We start from the raw sequence: 20,538 nt of genomic DNA on the forward strand, positions 1-20,538 counted from the left end.
ATTTACAGGTTAGCACAATTCAGGGCTGTAGGCCTCAGGCAAGAGACAGAGTGGCCTTCTCTTTCTAAGGCCTCTCCTGGTTTTCTTTTTCTTCCTTCTATTGAAGCACTGAATGTTAATGCAAAGCAACTGCCAAGAGGACCACTGGTGCCCGCTCTGTAGTCATGATGAGGGGACTACATAATTGTATTATGTACATTAAAAGATCTCAACTTTTAGTCTTAAGACTCTCATTTTTGAGGACCCTAAAGATTTTATTTTTGTGGGTTATATCTATTGATAAATGCCATATTAGAAATTAAGTCTGGAACGTTTTTTAAAATATATTTTTATTGATTTCAGAGAGAGGAAGGGAGAGGGAGAGATAGACTCATCAATGATGAGACTCATTGATCAGCTGCCTTCTGCACATACCCCACTGGGGATTGAGCCTGCAGCCCAGGCATGTACCTGACCTGGAATTGAACCTTGACCTCCTCGTTCATGGGTTGATACTCAACCACTGAGCCACACTGGCTGGGCAAGTCTGGAAAATTTTTTTAAACTTTATTATTGAAAGTATTATATATGTCACCTCCCCACCCCCCATTGACCTCTTCTAACCTACCTCCACCACCACCCTAGGCCTTCACCACCTTATTGTCTGTGTCCATGTGTTATGCATATGTGCATTCAAGTTCTTTGGTTGATCTCTTCCCACCCACCTCCCCCCCCCCCCCCCCCCCCGCCTTTCCTCTGAGATTCCACAGTCTGTTCCATGCTTCTATGTCTCTGGATCTATTTTGTTTATATGTTTATTCTGTTCATTAGATTCCACATATGAGTGAGATCATGAGATACTTATCTTTCTCTGACTGGCTTATTTCGCTTTGCATAATACTCTCTAGGTCCATCCATGCTGTTGCAAATGGTAAGAGTTCCTTCTTTTTTTACAGCCATATAATATTCCATTGTGTAAATGTACCACAGCTTATAGATCAATGGGGGCAGAATAGAGAACCCAGAAATTGGCCCAAGCCAATTAAACACAAAAATACACAAGCACACATTCTCTTAGCCTTTGGAGTGATGATTTCCTCACACATCATGTGGTCTCTAGAGTAAAAAAGGAAAGTCTTCGTACCATTATGAAAGTAGCTTGACCTGGAGGAACTCTGAAAAGATCTGAAGGACCTTCTAGGGCTTCCTGGACCACATTTGGAGACTCTTTGATAGATGTAAATGCCAACAATTGGATTTCTTCGGAGATTAATTATGTCATATATTTTGGCGCATTCACTTGTACAGCCTTCTTCCCTTTCACTAGTATTGTTCCATCTAGGAGACTATATTTGTGTGTGTGTGTGTGTGTGTGTGTGTAGCTGTTTGCAAAAAGTATCCTTTTGGCAAAAAGCCTCATTTGCTTACAAGAGGAAAATTGAGGTAGATGGGCCGTAGCATACATTAAAGCAAAATAGAGAGTTAAAAAATGTCTTACTCTGCAAATACTGCACAGAGAAAATTGCTTTAAGCGGCGCAGCTTGGTCTGCAGTGGCAGGACTGGGAAGGAGCCGGGCTGTGAGTCAGGCCGAAAGAGGCTTACAGCAACATGAAAGGAAGCACGGGGACTTCTTGTCTCTATTTGCCCTTGAAAACTATGCCAAGTCTTTTTTTTTTTTTTTTTTTTTTTTTTTTTTTTAACGAACAAATAGGTAGTATTTAATAACTGCTTTAACGATTCAGAATTTCCCACTTTCCTTTTAAACACAGGCTATGGCATTCAGTTGTGTTTGTTCTCTTTGTATCCTGCTTGCGAAAAGTGACAAAATAGAGCTAAATCCCTGTGACTAGCACTCCATGGAGGTCCTTCTGTTAATGACGAGCTGGCTCCTGCTTCTCACAATGGTTTATGCACTTTCTTCCGGTTCGTTCTCTCGGTAAACGCTCCCGGGCTTCTCACCTCCCTGCGGCCGCTGAGCACCGCGGAGAACAGGTGAGGCAGCCCCTGCCCCAGGTGTAATCTCTGCCCGGCCTCGCCCGCGAAGGCGCCGGGGAAGGAGAATCGGAAAGGGCGTCCAGAGGGACGGTGGCCATGAGAGACCGTGGCGCCTTCCTTTCGGTGGGGAGGGGACCCACACGGAGCACCCCTCACAGGTGAGCGGCGGCGTGCAGGGCGAGCGAGCCCCCGGCGCCCGCAGCCCCTTTGGCCGTGCGCCCGACCAGCGCGCGCCGCCGCCACAGCTCGGCTGTCCACCGAGCCCGTCCTCCACGCTTCAGCCCGCCGACGTCAGCCGTCTGGCGTGCCGCCACCGGCCAATGGGAGAGAAGCCAGGTTCCAAACCTCTCCTGTGATTGGCTCCCTGCCTGGAGGCGGCGGCGGAGGGTGGGCCTTAGGGCGTGCCTGCCCTGGGCCGCGCGTCGCCGGGCTGCACTGGAAACTCCCGGCGCGGAGGAGGCCGGAGCGACACCCAGGACGGCCGGGCCCTGCCGGGAGGAGGCGCCGCGGGTGGTGACAGGTGCCGGCGCTGGGGCGACGCTCGAGCCTCACTTCAGTTGGCGAAGGAGGAAGAGGAGGAGGAAGGGGCCGGGTCTCCGCCCCTCGCGCTCCGGATGGATGTGCCCGGCCCGGTGTCCCGGCGGGCGGCGGCGGCGGCGGCCACCATGCTCCTGCGCACGGCGCGGGTCCCGCGCGAGGGCTGGCTCCTGCCCACCTCGCTGCTCTGCGCCTACGGCTTCTTCGCCAGCCTCAGGCCGTCCGAGCCCTTCCTGACGCCCTACCTGCTGGGGCCCGACAAGAACCTGACGAAGAGGGAGGTACGCGCGGCGGGGAGCGGGCGCGGGCGCGGGCGCGGGCGGCAGGTGTGCGGAGGGGCTGCGGCGAGGGAAGGGGCGGGAGCCTTTCTGGGCAGATTTGTGACTTTTCCCCGTTGGAAGGCGGCCCGCGCTGTGCGCCGCAGTAATTCAGGCTGTCTGCCCGTTGGTTTTGGGGGCGCGCCTTCTCCGGGCTCGGAGCCGCGGCGCTGGGGTGCTCCAGGCCGGCAGTTCCTGCCGGGGCCGGGGGAGGGCTGGCGGGGAAAGGGGGATGTGTTTGGAGAGAAAAAAAAAAAAGTGAAAACAGCAAGCTGTACTTTGCACACGGTGGAGGTCTAGTAAATATTTGTTGTTTGAAAGCGGGGACCCACATGCTGAGTAACCCCTGCTTTTCTCAAAGGATCCGCCCTCCCGCTCCTGCAGCCCCTCCCCTCCCATCCCTTACTTTGTTTTCCGTTGACTTGATGGATGTGCTCAAACTAGGACAGTCCGGGACAGCGAGAGCCCGTCGTCTTAATTTGCCTTGATTCTTAGTTGGATGGGACTGTGTCCAAGGGTATGCTCCCCCCGCCCCCCTCTCCCCCCCCCCCCCACACACCTGCTGGGATAAAAGCAGATACTTAGATGGTATCGCAGAGTTGGCCCTTAATTACAGTTTTTCTTGCATTGTGAATTGTTGCTTCACAGATGTTAGTTTTGCTCAACTGCACGGTGAGATCTTGCAAAACTGTCCCTCTGTGATGTGCAGAGTGATTGGGAGCCCGCAGTCCGTGATCAAGAACTTCTTGCTGGTTGATTTTCCCCAGATGAGGGGCTATACGTACTTCACAAGTGCACTGTGTACTTTAAAAGCGTCCCAACTCTCACACCTTATGGTCAGCCTCAACACTTGTGTTTTCTGAAGAAGAAAGACATTATATTAACTGAAAAAGGAACGACACTCAGGGTGACCCCACAAAACCAGAAGAAAGCAGGTTCAACATGCTCTCCCTTGAAGGCTACAAAGCCTGAAAGCTGAGGTCTGGTGCTCCTTTCTGGAACGCTGGGTGGGACCTTGCTCGCTCGCCCGTTTTGCCCAGGCTCACTTTTCCTCCCAGTTGCGGTGACATGCTCCTGTCTAAACCTGGCTCTTCTCCCTGATTCATCACCTCTCAGTATCCCTGCATCACAGGTCAGAGCAGGGTGGCATTACTCACAGCCCACTCTGTTATTGCATCGCTCCTCCGTTTTCAAGGTCCCTCATCAGGGAATTGAAGGTTGGGTGTTGAAGTCTGGATGGAGGGTTTCATTTGAGTTTCTCATAGTCTCACCTCTAGCAAGTATCACTGACTTTGACCCAACTTCAGGTCTTCTACTTTGCAGTCTTATGGCCCACTCCACTCCACAAGGGACTGCAACGGTTACTCATTACATATTTGAATTGTAATGCTGTAATAAAATGGAAAGGGCCAACTCCTGTGAACAGAGTGGTTTTACAAGAAGAAAATTACTGCAGTAAATGTGAGAGAATGATCCTGGACACCCCACACAGCCACTGGGTCAGAGGTGTAGGCACTGAAGCAGAGGTGATACTGCTGGTGAGCTGCTGACAATTAAAGTTTCATGTGAACTGCCATGTGATCAGTGTGTGTGCCTTGCCTGACCAAGCGCAAGGCCAAGAAACATTCTCCCAGTGTTGATGTTTGAAAGGCAATCTGTTTTGTCACGTGCCCTGGGCAAAGAGTTGCTGTGGGATGTTCCATGCTGTGGGACGTGCCCTGTCTTACCAGCAAGCTTTCGAGGGTGAGTGAAATATGTTCAGGGGCACAGGAATAAAGCAGGGGGCGGGGGTGAAGGCCCTGGAAGTATTTGCTGATTGTGTAACAAAACCATAGCACACTTCTGTTATTGCAAATTAGATAAGGAAGAGGGCAGGGTTTGGAGAGAAAGCGAGTGTTTGGAAAAAGGGATGTCATTTGTCTCTGAGGCCTCTGGAATTAGGGCTGAGTCTGTTGGTTGTGTGCAGTGTGGCTCTGTTCACCCTCTCCAGAATCCTAGATTTTTAAAAATAATCTAATAATTGAAATAAATAGAACAATGTGTTCTTTCTGACTGAGTGCATGCTTTCACCGATGACAGTGAAATAAAAATCTGACATGGTTTTCAGGCAGAGTGAGTGTTAATCATGCTCAGTGATGTTTGTGTTGAAGTTTGTATTTCCCCCTAGAAGACTTGAGAAGGGCCAAGCTGGATCGCCTTAAATAGAGCAGTTGTTAGCCATGTCCAAAGACAAAAGGAGGGAAGGAAGGACAGACTCTCAAAATATTTTTTTCTTATATTTTAGGAAAAATGTTCACCTCTGTTAGGCACCACTTTATAAGTTTTAAACAGGTTAAAATTTGATTGTTTCCCAAGAGTGGAAAGACAAACATTTAATAAAAGAGAGCTCTTTACCTACAAAATATTTTTAATCCTTTCATCTTTTTTAGCATGTGATTTGACAGACATTCATTACCTTCCTTTGATTTCCTTAAAAAAACATTCCACCTTCGCTGCCTGGTATTCAGAGCCTTTCAGAATTTGGCTCTGAATTCCGGAACAGCCTTATTTTCCACTGCCTACACCCTTCTTCCCCTTGCCCTCTTCCCCATGCCCTAGCTCCTTCCACATTCATCTCAGAGTCCTAAGTCCAGCACGGCCAGGGACTCATCTCCTGGTCTATACTCGAAGAGGAGATCTCAGCTTGGAGAAAGCCTCCCGTACATATGTATCCATTGATACCATATCTTTCTGTTCGCCTCCAACTTCCTCATCCTTCAGGTCCATCTCACAGAAGCAACCCCGTATTTCTGATCTCCCTGATCAATAGTGTGTGTGTGTATTCCACACTAGTTCACAGCTCTTGGAGAAATGGTTTCATTTTATTCTTTTTTCTTGTAATCTTCATACAGCTTGAAAACAGTGTTGTGCAAATAAATGCTTATTAGTTTAATTGAACTTGATTCTAAAATAAAGTCTAAATCTGAATTAGAAATCAAAACCGAACTCTTCCCCCTTGACTTTTCTATTTCAGAGGAAAGCCACAAACAAGTCCTGACCCCAAGAGTTGTGACAGGTGCCTTACAATAAAATCAGTTCCTTTTCCTCACATGCCAGGTTTTACCTGGCATCAGACATTGTCCAGGGTCTGGACAATAGAGCCTGTAATTTGTCCATTTTTGCATGTAGGAAGTTCCCCTTCAAGATTCAAAGTATCAATCAAAGAAGTATTTTTGGCGTGACAACTTCTCCTTGGAGGCATTGAGAGAGAAGGGGTCCTTTTTTTGGAGACCCAATGGCTAACCTCTGGAGATGTGGTCTTTATCTCTTCATGAATACCCTATACAGGCGCCTCAATGCAGGCTGAAAAGCTGCTGTAGCCCTAGTCAGTGTGGCTCAGTTGGGTCAAATGTCCTACCATGGACCAGAAGTGAAGGGTTCAATTCCTGGTCAGGGCACATACCTAGGTTGCAGGTTTGATCTCTGGCCTGGGTGCATATAGGAGGCAACTGATCGATGTCTCTCTCTCTCTCTCTCTCTCTCTCTCTCTCTCTCTCTCTCTCTCTCTCTCTCTCTCTGGAAAAAAAGCTGCTGCAGGCATTAGAAGTAACCTTGGAACACAGTAAATGATCAATAAGAGTTTTCTGATTGAAGAAATGAGGCATTGAAGTGTGGTGGATTCAGAATATCTAGGTCCAGTTTCTCCCTCTGCCAATTACGACCTATGATAACTTGGGGGACAGTTTATGTAACCTTTCTCTGAGGCCAAGTTCCTCAGTTTTAAAATAGGGATGACAAGCATTTCCCTCCTGGGGTTGTTGTTTGGATTAAATGGGGTCATGTAGGTGTGATTAGCACAGTGTGTAGCTCCTCAGTAGAGATTTGCTGTTCTAATGCAGGTCATACTGTGAGAGGGACATTCCTGTTAGGTGGATCCTCTCTCACAGGAGGAAAGTCTGGGTTCCTATTTACAGTGAGTTAAAGAGAAGCCATCTGGTCTCTGCCTGCTTGCCTTTTGTTTTTGTTTCTACTTGGCATTGCAGGTCTGGCAATGTTACTTTTCCTCATCTTCATGATCTATATTGTGGTTTTGTATTAGGAATAGCAACAGATTTGTAAGTATAAACACTTTAAATCATTAATTAAAAGGATGAGATTTATGTAATGAAAATTTGGCAGGTAATCATTTGGGGACAATTATTATTGAAAGGTGTATAAAGCTGAAGCTGGTTTGGCTCAGTGGATAGAGCATCGGCCTTCGGACTGAAGGGTCCCAGGTTCGATTCCGGTCAAGGGCATGTACCTTGGTTGCGGGCACATCCCCAGTGGGGGGTGTGCAGGAGGCAGCTGATCGATGTTTCTAACTCTCTATCCCTCTCCCTTCCTCTCTGTAAAAAATCAATAAAATATATTTTTTTAAAAAAAGAAAGGTGTATAAAGTCTCAGTACAGACCATATTACTAAAGTGAAGAAGTAAGTTGAAGTCCAGAGGGGTGTGGTAGAAAACAAAAGAAGGTGGGGTATTGAAGGAGGTGATGGAGGGCATTTCAAAGGAGAGGTGTGATGGCTAATAGCTTTGTGGTGCTTTGTTGGGGAACACAAGTTGGGGAAATGGGAAGGTGAAGAAACATGCTAAGTCAAACCCAGGAGGCACTTTCAAACTTAAGAAAACTGTAGGAGAGTATCTATAAAACTACAGGCAAAAAAGCAGTGGGAACTTGTTAATGGAACACAACTACGAAAAGTCGGCCTTCATCTCAGGGTATACTCTTGGTCCCTTTGGTTTTCTACTGAGAGGCATCTTCCACTGTGGTTAAGCCAGCTAAGTGTACTTTGTTCCTCATTTGCTAAAATTTCCACACTTCTGAATTAGAATAATTTCCACAGTTCTCGATTATTCTTTCATGCACATGTTCAGGTGCTAGAACATTTCCTGATCAAGTGGAGGTTGCTAAATGACTTACAAACACAAGTTAGATAAAAATTCATGAAGGTGAGGCTCTTAGATAAATCACTTTTGGTATTCGGCCAGTCAGAAAGAGAAATCAAGTCTGGAATGTATTTCAGATTATGTTTTACTTTTATAGTTGTGCTCTGCACTGGAAAAAGATTTCACAATAATTGTTTACTCTGTTGCTCCTCTAAAACCTTAAAACAGCCCATTTTATACTTGGGTAAACTGAGGTATACATAAAAGTTAAAAAGAAAGTCATCCTTGAACTTAGATTGTCAAAGTCTAGGGTTACAGTGCACCATTGCAAAGTATTTAGCCTGTTACCAAGACAACCTTTTAGAAAGCACTTAAAAACTGGGGCCATTGTTCTAGCCAGTTTGTTCAGTGGATAGATCATCAGCCCAAGGACTGAAGGGTTCCAAGTTCGATTGCAGTCAAGGGCACGTACCTCAGTTGCAGGTTCTGGCCCTGGTCAGGGAGGCAACCAAGTGATGTGTTTCTCTCACATCAATGTTTCTCGCTCTGTCTCTCCCCCTCCCTTCCACTCTCTCTAAAAATCAATGGGAAAAAATATCCTTGAGTGAGGATTAACAAAAAATAAATAAATAATTGGGAACATTGATGCAGAATTTGAAATGATCTTTAAAAACTGGCTGGTCTAGACCTTGCTAGACACGAGGCACATATAAGAGGAAGGAAAAGTCTCCTATGATGATTTTATTGGAAGAATGGGGATGACAGTTCAGTTAATTTAGCTAATTCATATTGTTCCAAGTGGTCTGTATGTTCATGTTAGTCCTCAAGTCTTCAGACTATGAATAAAGTGGAGTAAGTGATTTACACATATTCTCTCATTTATTCCTTGCAACAATAACCCTATGGTGTAGGTCTTATCCTTCTTTTATTGATAATGGAGATTAAGTCTAACGGGAACTAAAAGAACTTGCCTAGGATCACACAGCAAATGATGAAACTGAAATTCTAGCTGGGAGTCTTAATGGTTTAATGCTTATTTTAAAGATTATTTCTATTATATCTCAATTTTAAAAATACATTGAAAATAAATAGCCAACACTACTACTTTTCAAGCAAAAAGAACATCAAAATTGCCCATAATTCTACCACCCACAGATATTCTATCAAGATTGTAAACAGCCCAGCCACTGTGGCTCAGTGGTTGAGCATAGACCTATGAACCAGGAAGTCGATCCCCTGTAGGGGGTGTGCCGGAGGCAGCAGATCAATGATTCTCTCTCATAATTGATGTTCCTATCTCTCTACCCCTCTTCCTTCCTCTCTGAAATCAGTAATATATATATATATATATATATATATATATATATATATATATATATATCTTTAAAAGATTGTAAGCAGATTAACCCTCTTATTCCTGGGCTCCCAAAGAAATGAAACTTAAAATTAGAGGATTCAAATCATTCCTAATCAGTCAAGCAGAAGGATCAAGGCTTCCTGTCCTGTGCCCCGAAGAAAGAATTGTCAGTGATTCCAAGGCATTTATTTGTTTTGAAGACATTTATTGAGCCAGGTATGTCCTAAACAGTAGGCCGGCTATTAGGTTGTGCAGATGAGTCCATCCTTAAAGAACTATAAGGCAATGGTTCTCAGATCTGACTCATGTTAAAATCTCCTGGGAGGTTTTTAAAAAATTCTGATGGCTGGGCATCCAGAATTCTTAAAGCTCCTCAGGAAATGTGCAGCCATGGCTGAGAACCAGTGATGTGAGGAACTGGGAGATGACATGTACAAAGCAGTGTCCAGAGAGCTTTTGAGTGTTGTGGTACAAAGATTGTCAGCGCCAGCAGTCTCCCTGGACGGGGAAGCCTAAGAACGAGGCCTTGATGAATGGGCAGGATTTTAAGAAAAAGATGGAGAGGAAATAGGGAAGTATATTCCAAACAGTATTCAGAACTGTTGTCATGATTTCTTTGGTTGGTAAGGATGAGGTATTTGAGGTATTAGTAGGTTGTTTTATAAGAATAAATTGTTATGAATATTCCAGGTCCTTTGGTATCACTAATAAGTTTTTATCCTTCTTTGCCTGTCAGGTCTTCAATGAAATTTATCCAGTATGGACTTACTCTTACCTGGTGCTGCTGTTTCCTGTGTTCCTTGCCACAGACTACCTCCGTTACAAACCCGTTGTTCTGCTGCAAGGGCTCAGCCTTATCGTCACATGGTTCATGCTGCTCTATGCCCAGGGACTGCTGGCCATTCAGTTCTTGGAATTCTTCTATGGCATCGCCACAGCCACTGAAATCGCCTATTACTCTTACATCTACAGTGTGGTAGACCTGAGCAGGTACCAGAAAGTCACAAGTTACAGTCGAACTGCCACCTTGGTGGGCTTCACAGTGGGCTCAGTCCTAGGGCAAATCCTCGTCTCAGTGGCAGGCTGGTCCCTGTTCAGCCTGAATGTCATCTCTCTTACCTGTGTTTCTGTGGCTTTTGCCGTGGCCTGGTTTCTGCCTATGCCACAGAAGAGCCTTTTTTTTCACCATGTTCATTCTACCTGCAAGGGAGTGAATGGTATCAAGATACAAAATGGTGGTATTGTGACTGACACCTCAGCTTCTAACCACCTTCCTGGGTGGGAGGATGTTGAGTCAAAAATCCCTCTAAACGTGGAGGACCCTCCCATGGAGGAACCGGTAAGTCCAACTTTAAATGTCTTGTGGTTGCTACTCTGGGGGCCAGGCCAGCAGTGAAAAATCAGACAGGAAACCCCTTATGCTAGACCTTGTGTTCACGTGGATTCGGGTTTTATCCTGAGTTGGACGGAGGTTCATTCATTCATTGAGTCAAGATAAGGTTGATTTAAATTAGGAATGACAAATGTATTTTCCTCTGGAGTGAATGACCTTCAAGGTCAGACTGGCACAACATTCTATTGCTTGTGTCAGAGATGTTTTAGAAGCCACAGCAAGGGCTATCTCTTCTTTCATCTTTCAATCTTGGCATATAAATACAGCACTCAGAAGATTTTTGCAAAATGAATAGGTGAAATGATTCCAACAAATGATGAATATCTACTTCCAGTTTCTGACTTGAAGCCAAAGTGTTTACGGATAGGAGTTACTGTCCTCTTCTGTGCTGGAAATTATACTTTGCCGAAGTGCGTGGTAATGAATAATACAGAAGAGGATCAAAAGGAATAGTTAAGAAGATGAAATAATGTTAGAAGTGTGACTATGAAATTATTTCTTAGAAGAGGTATGGCATCAAAATAATTCATCCATCCATTCTCTCTAGACAGGAAGATTCACCGCCTCCCCCAGTCAGTCACCCTTTTCATAAAAGTGTATCTTTCTATCAGGTTATAAGCTATGAGGGGCAAGATTCATTTCAAACATACTGAATTAATCTTAGTTTTCCTGGGATGTGTTTGTTAGTAAGCCTATTAACATTCCATCTTTGTAGACGGGTTCTGTCAGGCATAAAGCCAAGCCCTGTATGCTTTGTGGGCTGTCTGAGAGTAAAGGACCAGCATGAATAGAGCCTGACTCTCCACCTGGAGTTAACCCAACTTGTTTCAACGTGGCATCTAATGTCCTCATCGAAAATTACTCTCTTTCGCCTTCCCCCATTCTTCACTCTGGTTACTCGTTGAAATGTAGGTTATCATCCCAAAGAGCTTGGGTCACACTGTAGAGCCTGGTGACACTTACCATAAACTCACTTTGACTGTAAGGGCAGCTTCAGTCAGAGTTACCAGGAACTAAGTAGAAATGAAACGCTGACTCCTTCAGTTTGTTAGGTGACGCCAGAGAGTCAACAAAGAGTTGTTGAGGGAGGGAAAGGTGTACGAGTGATCGTTCGATAGATCTCATGTAGAAGAAAGAATAAGAACCTTTTAAAAATCTGTTTCAAATGTGTCAAAATGGCTTTAGCTAAGACTAATATGTATATACATACCTATAATACATATATACATTTTTTAAATATTAACATATTGACCATAGTTCTAAAGATTTTTATAGACCAGTAAGTTTTAAACTTTTTTGAATATAAACAGGAAACTACTTAGTAAGAAACATTTTATGTAGCAACCAGTACACAGGTGTGTGTGTGTGTGTGTGTATGTGTATATTAGAGGCCCGATGCACAAAATTTGTGCAAGGGGCTCGGCCCTTGCCACTGCGGCTGCCTCGGGGGCTTCGTCCAGAAGTTTGTCTGGACGGTTGTTCTGCTGTTCGGTCTAATTAGCATATTAGCTCTTTATTATATAGAATATATATATATACACACACATATATATACACACACATACACATATGTGTGTGTGTGTGTGTGTGTATATATATATACATATATATACTTTATATGTAACTGAAACCATGGTTTTTAAAATACATTATTTTATTCTGACACATTCCATTCACTTTATTTTTTATCATGTGATCGTTGCTCACTAAATTGATTTTATTACCTACTAATGAGTTGAAACCTAGTCAATTAATGAGTTGAAATTTACATTCATAGAGCAACTTGATATTTGTTACTTATAGATAGGCAAAGTGTAAATACTTGACATGATGAATAATTATAACATTTTAGAGTTAAAAGTGATTCAAACCACAAGTCTTTGAATAATAAGAGCATCTTAAAGTTACAAGGGACATTAGATCTCATCAACCCTCTCATGTTAGAGAGGAGGATCAGGATCAGAGATCATGACTGTAGAATTACACAGATATACTCCTAAACATAGGTGAAGAATATACGTGAGATGCACTTCAACCTATACTGTGCTCCATGAAGTCTTTCACGGGGTGACAGCAGTCAGAACCATCCTGTTGGTTACAGTGTGGTAAAAATTAGGATTCAAACCCATACCATGATGTCCTTGGCTTTGCTCCTGGCACCCCAACAGGCAGGCAGTGCTGCTTGGCTCTTACAGCCCTAAAATACTGCTTTTCTTTGACAAGCTTGAAGGAAAGTCAAAATACGGATGTTGGAGATTGCACTGTCATTTTAAGTTGACAAAGCTCATAACTGAACCATAAGTTATAATTGAAGTAATTATGGTAAAGAAGAATATGTAGGTAGGTGGGTGGTTTGATCTTGATTTTATAGAAAGGAAAAATGGGCTAGCAAGTGATGTAGTATCGAGAAGTAATGATTGGTAAGAGTACTGAATGGCTTCTGAAAGCTGTTGTCTGAGTTGAGACCTGAGTAACATAAAGGAACTAGCCATGAAAATCAGAATAAAGTGCAGTCCTGACTTATAGAACCATATTTTGACAAATAATAAGTTTGTCAAACTTATTCTCAAAAATTTCCATCGTAGCCATTGGTTTGACTATAGATAAATTTCCCTTTGCATGACTGAGCTCAATAAAGAGTGGCCTTTCACTTGTAAAGTTATACCCTGTCAAGGTTCTATTTAAAGGAGAAGAGGCTACACAAAATTAACTCAAACTGGATTAAGATTTGAGACAGTAAGACCCGAAACATTAAACTCTTAGAAGAAAACAAAGGCAGTAAGCTTCGTGACATTGGTCTTAGCAATGATTTTTTAAACCTGACACCAAAAGCAAAAGCAGCAACAGCAAAAATAAGTGGGTCTACATCAAACTAAAAAGCTTCTGCATAGCAAAGGAAACAGTCAACAAAATGAAAGAGCAACCTACTGAATAGGAGAAAATATTTGCAAATTATATATCTGACAAGGGGTTAATATCCAAAATACATAAAAAACTAATACAACTCAATAGTAAATAAAATCCAATTGAAAAACAGGCAAAAGATCTGAATAGACATTTTTCCAAAGAAGACATGCACGTGGCTAACAGATACATGAAGAGATGCTTCTAATCACCAGGGAAATGCAATCAAAACCACACAGACCTGTTGGAATGGTTGTTCTCAGAAAGATAACAAGTGTTGGCGAGGATGTGGAGAAAAGGAAGCCCTTTGTCACTATTGATAGAAGTGTAAACTGAATATCCAGATGATCCAGCAATTCTCCTTCTGGGTATTTATCTGAAGAAAACAAAAACACTAACTCAAAAAGGTATCTGCACCCCCATTTTCATTGTAGCTTTAGTTAAAATAGCCAAGATATGGAAACAACCCATGTGTCCATCAGTGGATGAACAAATAAAGAAAATGTGTATAATAATGAAAAATTATTAGCCATAAAAAATGAATTCTGCCCTTGCCGGGTGACTCGATTGGAGCTTTGTCCTGTGCACCAAAAGGTTGCGGGTTCAATTCCCAGTCAGGGCACCTACCTTGATTGTGTGTCCGATCCCTGATTGGGGGAGGTATGGGAGGCAGTCAGTTGATGTTTCTCTCATACATCAATGTTTCTCCTTTCCTCTCTCTCTAAAAAATAAATACATAAAAACATATCCTTGGGTGAGGATTAAAGGAAAAAAAAAAGAATGAATTCTTGCCATTTAAAAACAACATAGATGGACTTCAAGTATATTATGCTATGAGAAATAAGTCAAAAAGAGAAAGACAAATACCATATCATTTCATTTATATTTGGAATCTCAAAACAGAACACACACACACACACACACACACACACACACACACACAACCAAAAATCTAAAAGCTCATAAAGACCAGATTGGGATTGGGCGGTAGGAGAAATGGGTGAAGGGGGTCAAAAGGTACAAACTTCCAGTTATAAAATAAATAAGTCCTGGGGATACAATGTGCAATATGGTGATGATAGTATTGCATATTTGGAAGATGCTAATAAAATAGGTCTTAAAAGTTCTCATTACAAGAAAAATTTTATAACTATGTATCAAGAGTTCATTCTTGTATTTATTATTGTTATTTTCCATATGAACAACTGTGAACCTACTTTTGCCCCACCCTGTATATTTTTCACAAAGGAAAAGAGTAACACCTGTTAAATTAAATATTGAGTCTATACAGTTGCTTCCTGTCCAGTTGCCTTCGAGATGGTTGAGCTTTCTTCCCTTTGGTTGTGTAGGAGCCCCAGCCAGACCGGCTCCTTGTGCTGAAGGTACTGTGGAATGACTTCTTGATGTGCTACTCCTCCCGCCCTCTGCTCTGCTGGTCCGTGTGGTGGGCCCTCTCCACCTGTGGCTATTTTCAAGTGATCAACTACACACAGGGCCTGTGGGAGCAGGTGATGCCTTCTCGCTATGCTGCTATCTATAACGGAGGTGTGGAGGCCGTTTCCACCTTACTGGGTAAGCAGTGCTGAATTAGGGATGGTAAGGAGGGGGATTCCTCTGGTAGTCGTCAACCATAATCAGGTTTTCTCTCCTCTCCCAAACGTGAAGTAACTCCAAAGAATGATTTACCTATTTTGAGCTCAGATATTATAACTTATGTATATTAACTCAGTCCTTACAAAATTCCTGAGATAGCTGCAATTGCCATCCTACTTTACAGTTGAAACCATGGACAGATATGTTATTAACCTGCCCAAGGTAATATAGATGGTAAGTAGTGAGGTTAAGACTTGAACTCAGAGCCGGTGTCATTGACTGCTTTATTCTGTTGTCCCTTTCTAATTTGTTGACATGCCTCATAAGGTTTTTGGAAGACTTTACATGATTTCTATAAACACTTATCACTGCACCTGTCACTCAGGAGCACACCATACATTTTAGCTGTCATTATCATTGTCATCATTTTACCAAAGGGCAGAGATGCCCTTTTGCCATGTTCTCAATGGCTCCTCAGGGAGGAGAGAGGCCCTGTCCTGCCACGGTGCCAAGCTTAGGAGCAGTAGTTCTTTTGGACATGGCCTCTGCCTCAGCCGCATTTCTTCATCAGCCTCCCTGGATCTGTGGCCTCCTTTCCCATCTCATTGCCAACTGCCCTGATTCAGTCTCTCATCCTCTCACTGGCTCTATAGCATTTATTCCATCAAGTCAATTCTCTGCCTCCCTTTCAAGGCCCTCCCTAATAAGTTCCCTCTATATAAGTTCCCAGCATTAAAATGGAATAATCTAAGCTGATTTGAATTTTTTTAAATAGTCTTTCTTTATTGCTCTTTTCATTCTGCAGGTGCTGTTGCCGTCTTTGCAGTTGGTTACATAAAAATTTCCTGGTCCACCTGGGGAGAAATGACACTGTCCCTGTGTTCTCTCCTGATTGCGGCCGCAGTGTACATCATGGACACCGTGGGTAACATTTGGGTGTGCTACGCGTCCTATGTTGTCTTCAGAATCATCTACATGTTACTCATCACTATAGCAACGTATGTATTTTATTCAAAGAAGTATTAGGAAAAGTTGTGATTGGATAAACCTTTTGGTTTCTTTACAAAGAAATTAAATTTTCTAGTTAAAAGAGGCAAATGGGAGAGAGCACTGTATTGTTTGTTTTCTCCTGAGGAAGCATTTAGGCAAGGTTCATTTAATTCCTCGTTCACGTGTTCCCGCTGTTTCCAGATTTTGCATGAGATTGACATCATTTAGCAACAAAATACTTTTCACTTGGTTGGGAAGGTGATTGACAGTAGAAGGAAGGGGGTACCCTTCCCATTTAAATTAAAATTTTACCCAGGAAGAAATTCTTATCTATTTATTCTTCTTTATTTGTTAAGTTTTCAGATTGCAGCAAACCTCAGCATGGAGCGTTATGCCCTAGTGTTTGGTGTCAACACCTTCATTGCTCTGGCCCTGCAGACGCTGCTCACACTCATTGTAGTCGATGCCAGTGGCCTTGGCTTAGAAATTACCACGCAGGTAAGAGCTGTTTTGCACTGAAGAAGTTATGCCTTGATCAGGGTGACACAGTGGGAGATGCCTAATGAAAAATTCAAACAGTATAGACTGACATAACATAAAAAGTCACGGTGTGCCCTCCTGTCAATCCTCCCCCTTCTGTAGTTCTTTGCTACCTGGAGCATGTTGGGGGCAACCTGCCTTATCTTGCAGCTAAGTCTCCTCCCTTCTTTATTTGATTCCCCTCCCCCAGATACAGGGTAATGACTTGCTGTTGATGAATAGCATTCTGATTCTCAACACACGACCTATTGAGAAAACACCTGTAACAAACACCCAAGATTATGTGAACACATTTCTTCATTGAGGGATCGTATGGTTGCATATGCCTTCATGCATTGTGAGCCTATAGGTAGGGTTTGCTCTGTACAGGCGATTAAATCAAAAAGTGCCCCATCCCAGGCCAGAAAATTGCTTCTCGGTCATTCCCTCCATACTTCCACATTAGTTTTGTTAGAATAGAAAGTCCCAACATATCAGCAGTAATTAACTGTATTTTCACTGGTGAGCTCTAAAAGAGAAATCATAATAATAGGTAATGTGCACTGAGCGCTTTCTACGTACCAGGTACTTTATACAGGATTTTGTAGAGTTGTCAGGTTTAGAATGGAGAAAATAATCTGAGAGTTAAATAATGTTAAGTGTTAAGGTCACCGAGTCAACAATAGTGGCGCAGAGCTAGGATCTCAACCAGAATCTAACTCTGAAGCCTACTTGTCTCGCTCTGCGTTTGCTGCCTCCAAAAGGTGGAGGGGGGAGCAGAGGAGGGGAGCTTATTACTTTGTATGTTTCCCAGTTACTACTGGAAGTAGAAACCTCAGGAGACCTTGCAAGAGTTAGGTGCTTCATTAAGGATGGAGGGTAGGACAGAAACTAGAACCTGCTATCCTGCTATAAAATTAGGGGTTTAGACATATGGGGTAATAAGAATGTGTGGGCTGTGCTACCTCTAGCTACCGTGATTAACAGATTTCCTATAGGAAAATGTATCCAATCTTTTAAAAATCTAGTTCAGAACTTAGAGCTACTCTCTTCTTGAACCCATGAACCAGCTTATGTATATTTAGTAAGATATTTTAAGAAGAATATGGTGGTGACTATGTTGCTAATCTATATAGCCACATTAAAAAGCTGGCTTAGAGAGGATCCATATAAAATGTAATCCTATAATGGAATATACAGGGTGGGGCAAAAGTAGGTTTACAGAAACACAGTTTATTCATTATTATTATGTATTAATTATTGTATTATTTTCCATACAAACAACTATAAATCTTATTTTGCCCCAATCTGTAGTTGACCTTCTACTGCCCTCTTCTGGGGAAGAATCTAAGTTCTTGATCTTCAGAACTTGGCCTGTTAGTCATACCCAGGTACCAATCTACCAGCTTGAGGGTAGAGACCATGACTCAGTGACAACAACAAAAATACCAACAGTAGTATTAACAGCATCGGCATGGTACTAATAAACATTGACATACATGATCTCATCCTTCCCAACAACCCTGTGAAGTAGGAAATATGAATTCCATTTTGTAAATGAAGTTAAGGTTCAGAGATTAGGTATCTCAGTCAAGGTCACACAGCTAGTCAAGGGTGTCAACAGGATTCACACGAGGCATCCAGGCTTCTGTACCACCGCACTCTGCTGCCTCTGTGTTTTCAGTGCCTCGTACATTGGGCACACTACTTTTTAAAGTTCTAGTGAGAAACTGAATTCCTTTTAATTATAGAGTATGTTTTCATATGTGTGATACAACAGCTCTTCTTACTAATAATTCTCTACGTGACTTGTTTCCCCCTTTAGTTCCTGATCTACGCAGGTTATTTTGCACTCATCGCTGTGGTTTTCCTGGCTAATGGTATAGTCACTATTATGAAGAAATATACAAAGCAGGAAGATCCAGAGTCAAGTTCTCAAGTAACCACTTCATAATTCACTACTGACAAGCTTCTTATAGCAAGAACTCCGCACAGCCACAGTCCCTGGATGTATTTAATTTTTTAAGGTGTAGAACATATATTTATGAATGTGCATTTCATGGCTTCAAAGCAGCCAAATGACTATACCCGTGTTCCCAGCGTAACATAATCGTGTTCAGAGGAACAGAAGGAAAGTTTGTTTATTTAAGGATGACTTTTTTCTGATTCAGAAGTGAACTTGATTTTGAAAACCAAGCCATGGCGAGCAGTAAAACAGCACATGGTGTTGTATACTTGATAGAAAGTGAGCTTGGTGTCTCATAGGTCAAGTACTTCTACATCTGATTAAACAGAAGCTTGAGACCAGGGTCTCACAGGGGCCACAGATGTTACAGGTCAAGATAGGAATATGTTGTAACAGCACCTGTCTCTGTACAACTTAATTCTTATTTTGTGTTACTCATGTGCACTTGCTTTCTACAGATGAAAGTTGTTCCTATCACAGGCAGTATTTGCCCTAGTTTGGTGTCCTGCCCTCTAAGGAGTATGTGTTATTTCTAATAAGTTATGTTTAAGAATTCATTGTATGAATGTTCTCAGTTCCCATCTTGCCAGTTACGTATTTGTGTAGATTTTTGTTTGAAATACATGTTTGCATCATTCTATGCTTCCCAGAGGAGCTCATTTAGTTAGAAAATAAGGCACGTTTTGAAGCCTGCTAATAAGCTGAGTGAAGAGACCTAATCAGAAAATGCAGGTAGATTTCCTCGTCTTTTACTCCTCCATAGGAAGGACTGTTAATTCCATGATGAAAAGTTAAAATTTGGGCTAAAGACACAACTAGCCCACTCTGTGTTTGCATTCCCTTTTATTTCCAAAATAAAATGAAAAAGTCTTTTTTAAAATAACTTCATCTCCATTTATAACTTTTATATTTGTCCTTCTTATCCAAGATAAGGTTGTCATTAGGAGTTGGATTATTCCAAGGCCTTTTTCACAAACTGAGCCTTTTTGATTTCAATGGGACAGGAACCAGGATAGAGACGATTCCTGCATTTTGTACATTAAATCTGCCTTTGCTCTAAAGGTGGATCATCTTTAATATTTGCTTAAAATAACTGCTAGTGATTCCAGTTCCAAGGTACTTGAAAAAATATTATGTATACATTTATACATTAACAAATCAGCCAACCTACCTAGTGGCTGCTAGAATATGTGAGACGTGAAGAGGACTTTAAAGCCAATTTTGTTGCCTTATCTTGAAAAGAACCTCGTTAGCCACTTTCATCTGGGGGTGTTAATATTTTTCGAATGACACAGCTAAACTGTGAATAATAGTGTCAAGATTGCAAAATTGACATATATTTGGTTTAAGCAGGAACTCTAAAAGTAAATGAATAGAATAAGAATAGGTCATTTTCCATTCAACATCTTTTTGGATATAGGGAAAGGAAAAGAACACTAGCTATGGAAGGGAAGGGGACGTGATGTCTTAAAGTAACAGCCTGGAATTTTATCTTTTATCTTTTATTTTATTTTGCTATATAGGGAATTGTTTATGAAGAAACAAGAGTGGTACTTGAGGGATTTTATTTAATCTTTTTAAATAAAATGGACTGTTATATAATCAAAGTGTTCACATTACCAAAGCATTATCTCCCTGGAATTTAATTTGAAGTCTGTGGCACACAACTGGAGCCTTTACTTATTAAGACAGTAACAGGTTCACGTCTTGGTGGGTGGCCATGTTTGCAGAATGCTGAACACTATTTGCAAGTTGTACTGTATGCAGTTTTGCAAAGTGGAAATAATTTGTTGTACTTTTTATTCAATTCTGTATAGCTTATAAAATTATTTTTATTAAATAAATATTTTACGGTATATTTCCCTTTTTAAATCAAAATCATTTTAAATTTATCTTTCGTTTCAGTGGGACCTTTGTATTATACCTTTAAATCTTTTAATAATTTCTCTTAAGACAAATTTCATATTAAGCCTTCCCCTCACCTGACCTTCCTAATTAACCTTGATGTCTTATTAATTCTTCCATTGTTTTGTGGTCTTTACCTTTGACTCTTCCCCTTATTTCTGTTGATTTCCTAT

General features: G+C 42.1%; 1 protein-coding gene across 1 annotated transcript; it reads left to right on the forward strand.

The window, feature by feature from the left end:
• Positions 1–2,404: 2,404 nt before the first annotated feature.
• Positions 2,405–20,538, forward strand: SLC19A2 (solute carrier family 19 member 2). Its single transcript, XM_079760699.1, has 6 exons — positions 2,405–2,793; positions 9,832–10,434; positions 14,742–14,964; positions 15,791–15,983; positions 16,332–16,473; positions 18,320–20,538. Exons 1-6 carry the CDS (start codon positions 2,590–2,592, stop codon positions 18,446–18,448), a joined length of 1,494 nt encoding a protein of 497 aa, XP_079616825.1. The 5' UTR covers positions 2,405–2,589; the 3' UTR covers positions 18,449–20,538.

This window comes from Cnephaeus nilssonii (genome assembly GCF_951640355.1).
Source record: "Cnephaeus nilssonii genome assembly, chromosome: 21".
NCBI lineage: Eukaryota > Metazoa > Chordata > Mammalia > Chiroptera > Vespertilionidae > Cnephaeus > Cnephaeus nilssonii.

Excerpts from the sequence above, each read along its gene's own strand:
- SLC19A2 (XM_079760699.1), top strand. The coding sequence starts at position 2,590 with ATGGATGTGCCCGGCCCGGTGTCCCGGCGGGCGGCGGCGGCGGCGGCC. Across the intron at positions 2,794-9,831 it reads AGAACCTGACGAAGAGGGAG|GTCTTCAATGAAATTTATCC; the intron begins GTACGCGCGGCG and ends TTTGCCTGTCAG. Across the intron at positions 16,474-18,319 it reads GCTTAGAAATTACCACGCAG|TTCCTGATCTACGCAGGTTA; the intron begins GTAAGAGCTGTT and ends TTCCCCCTTTAG.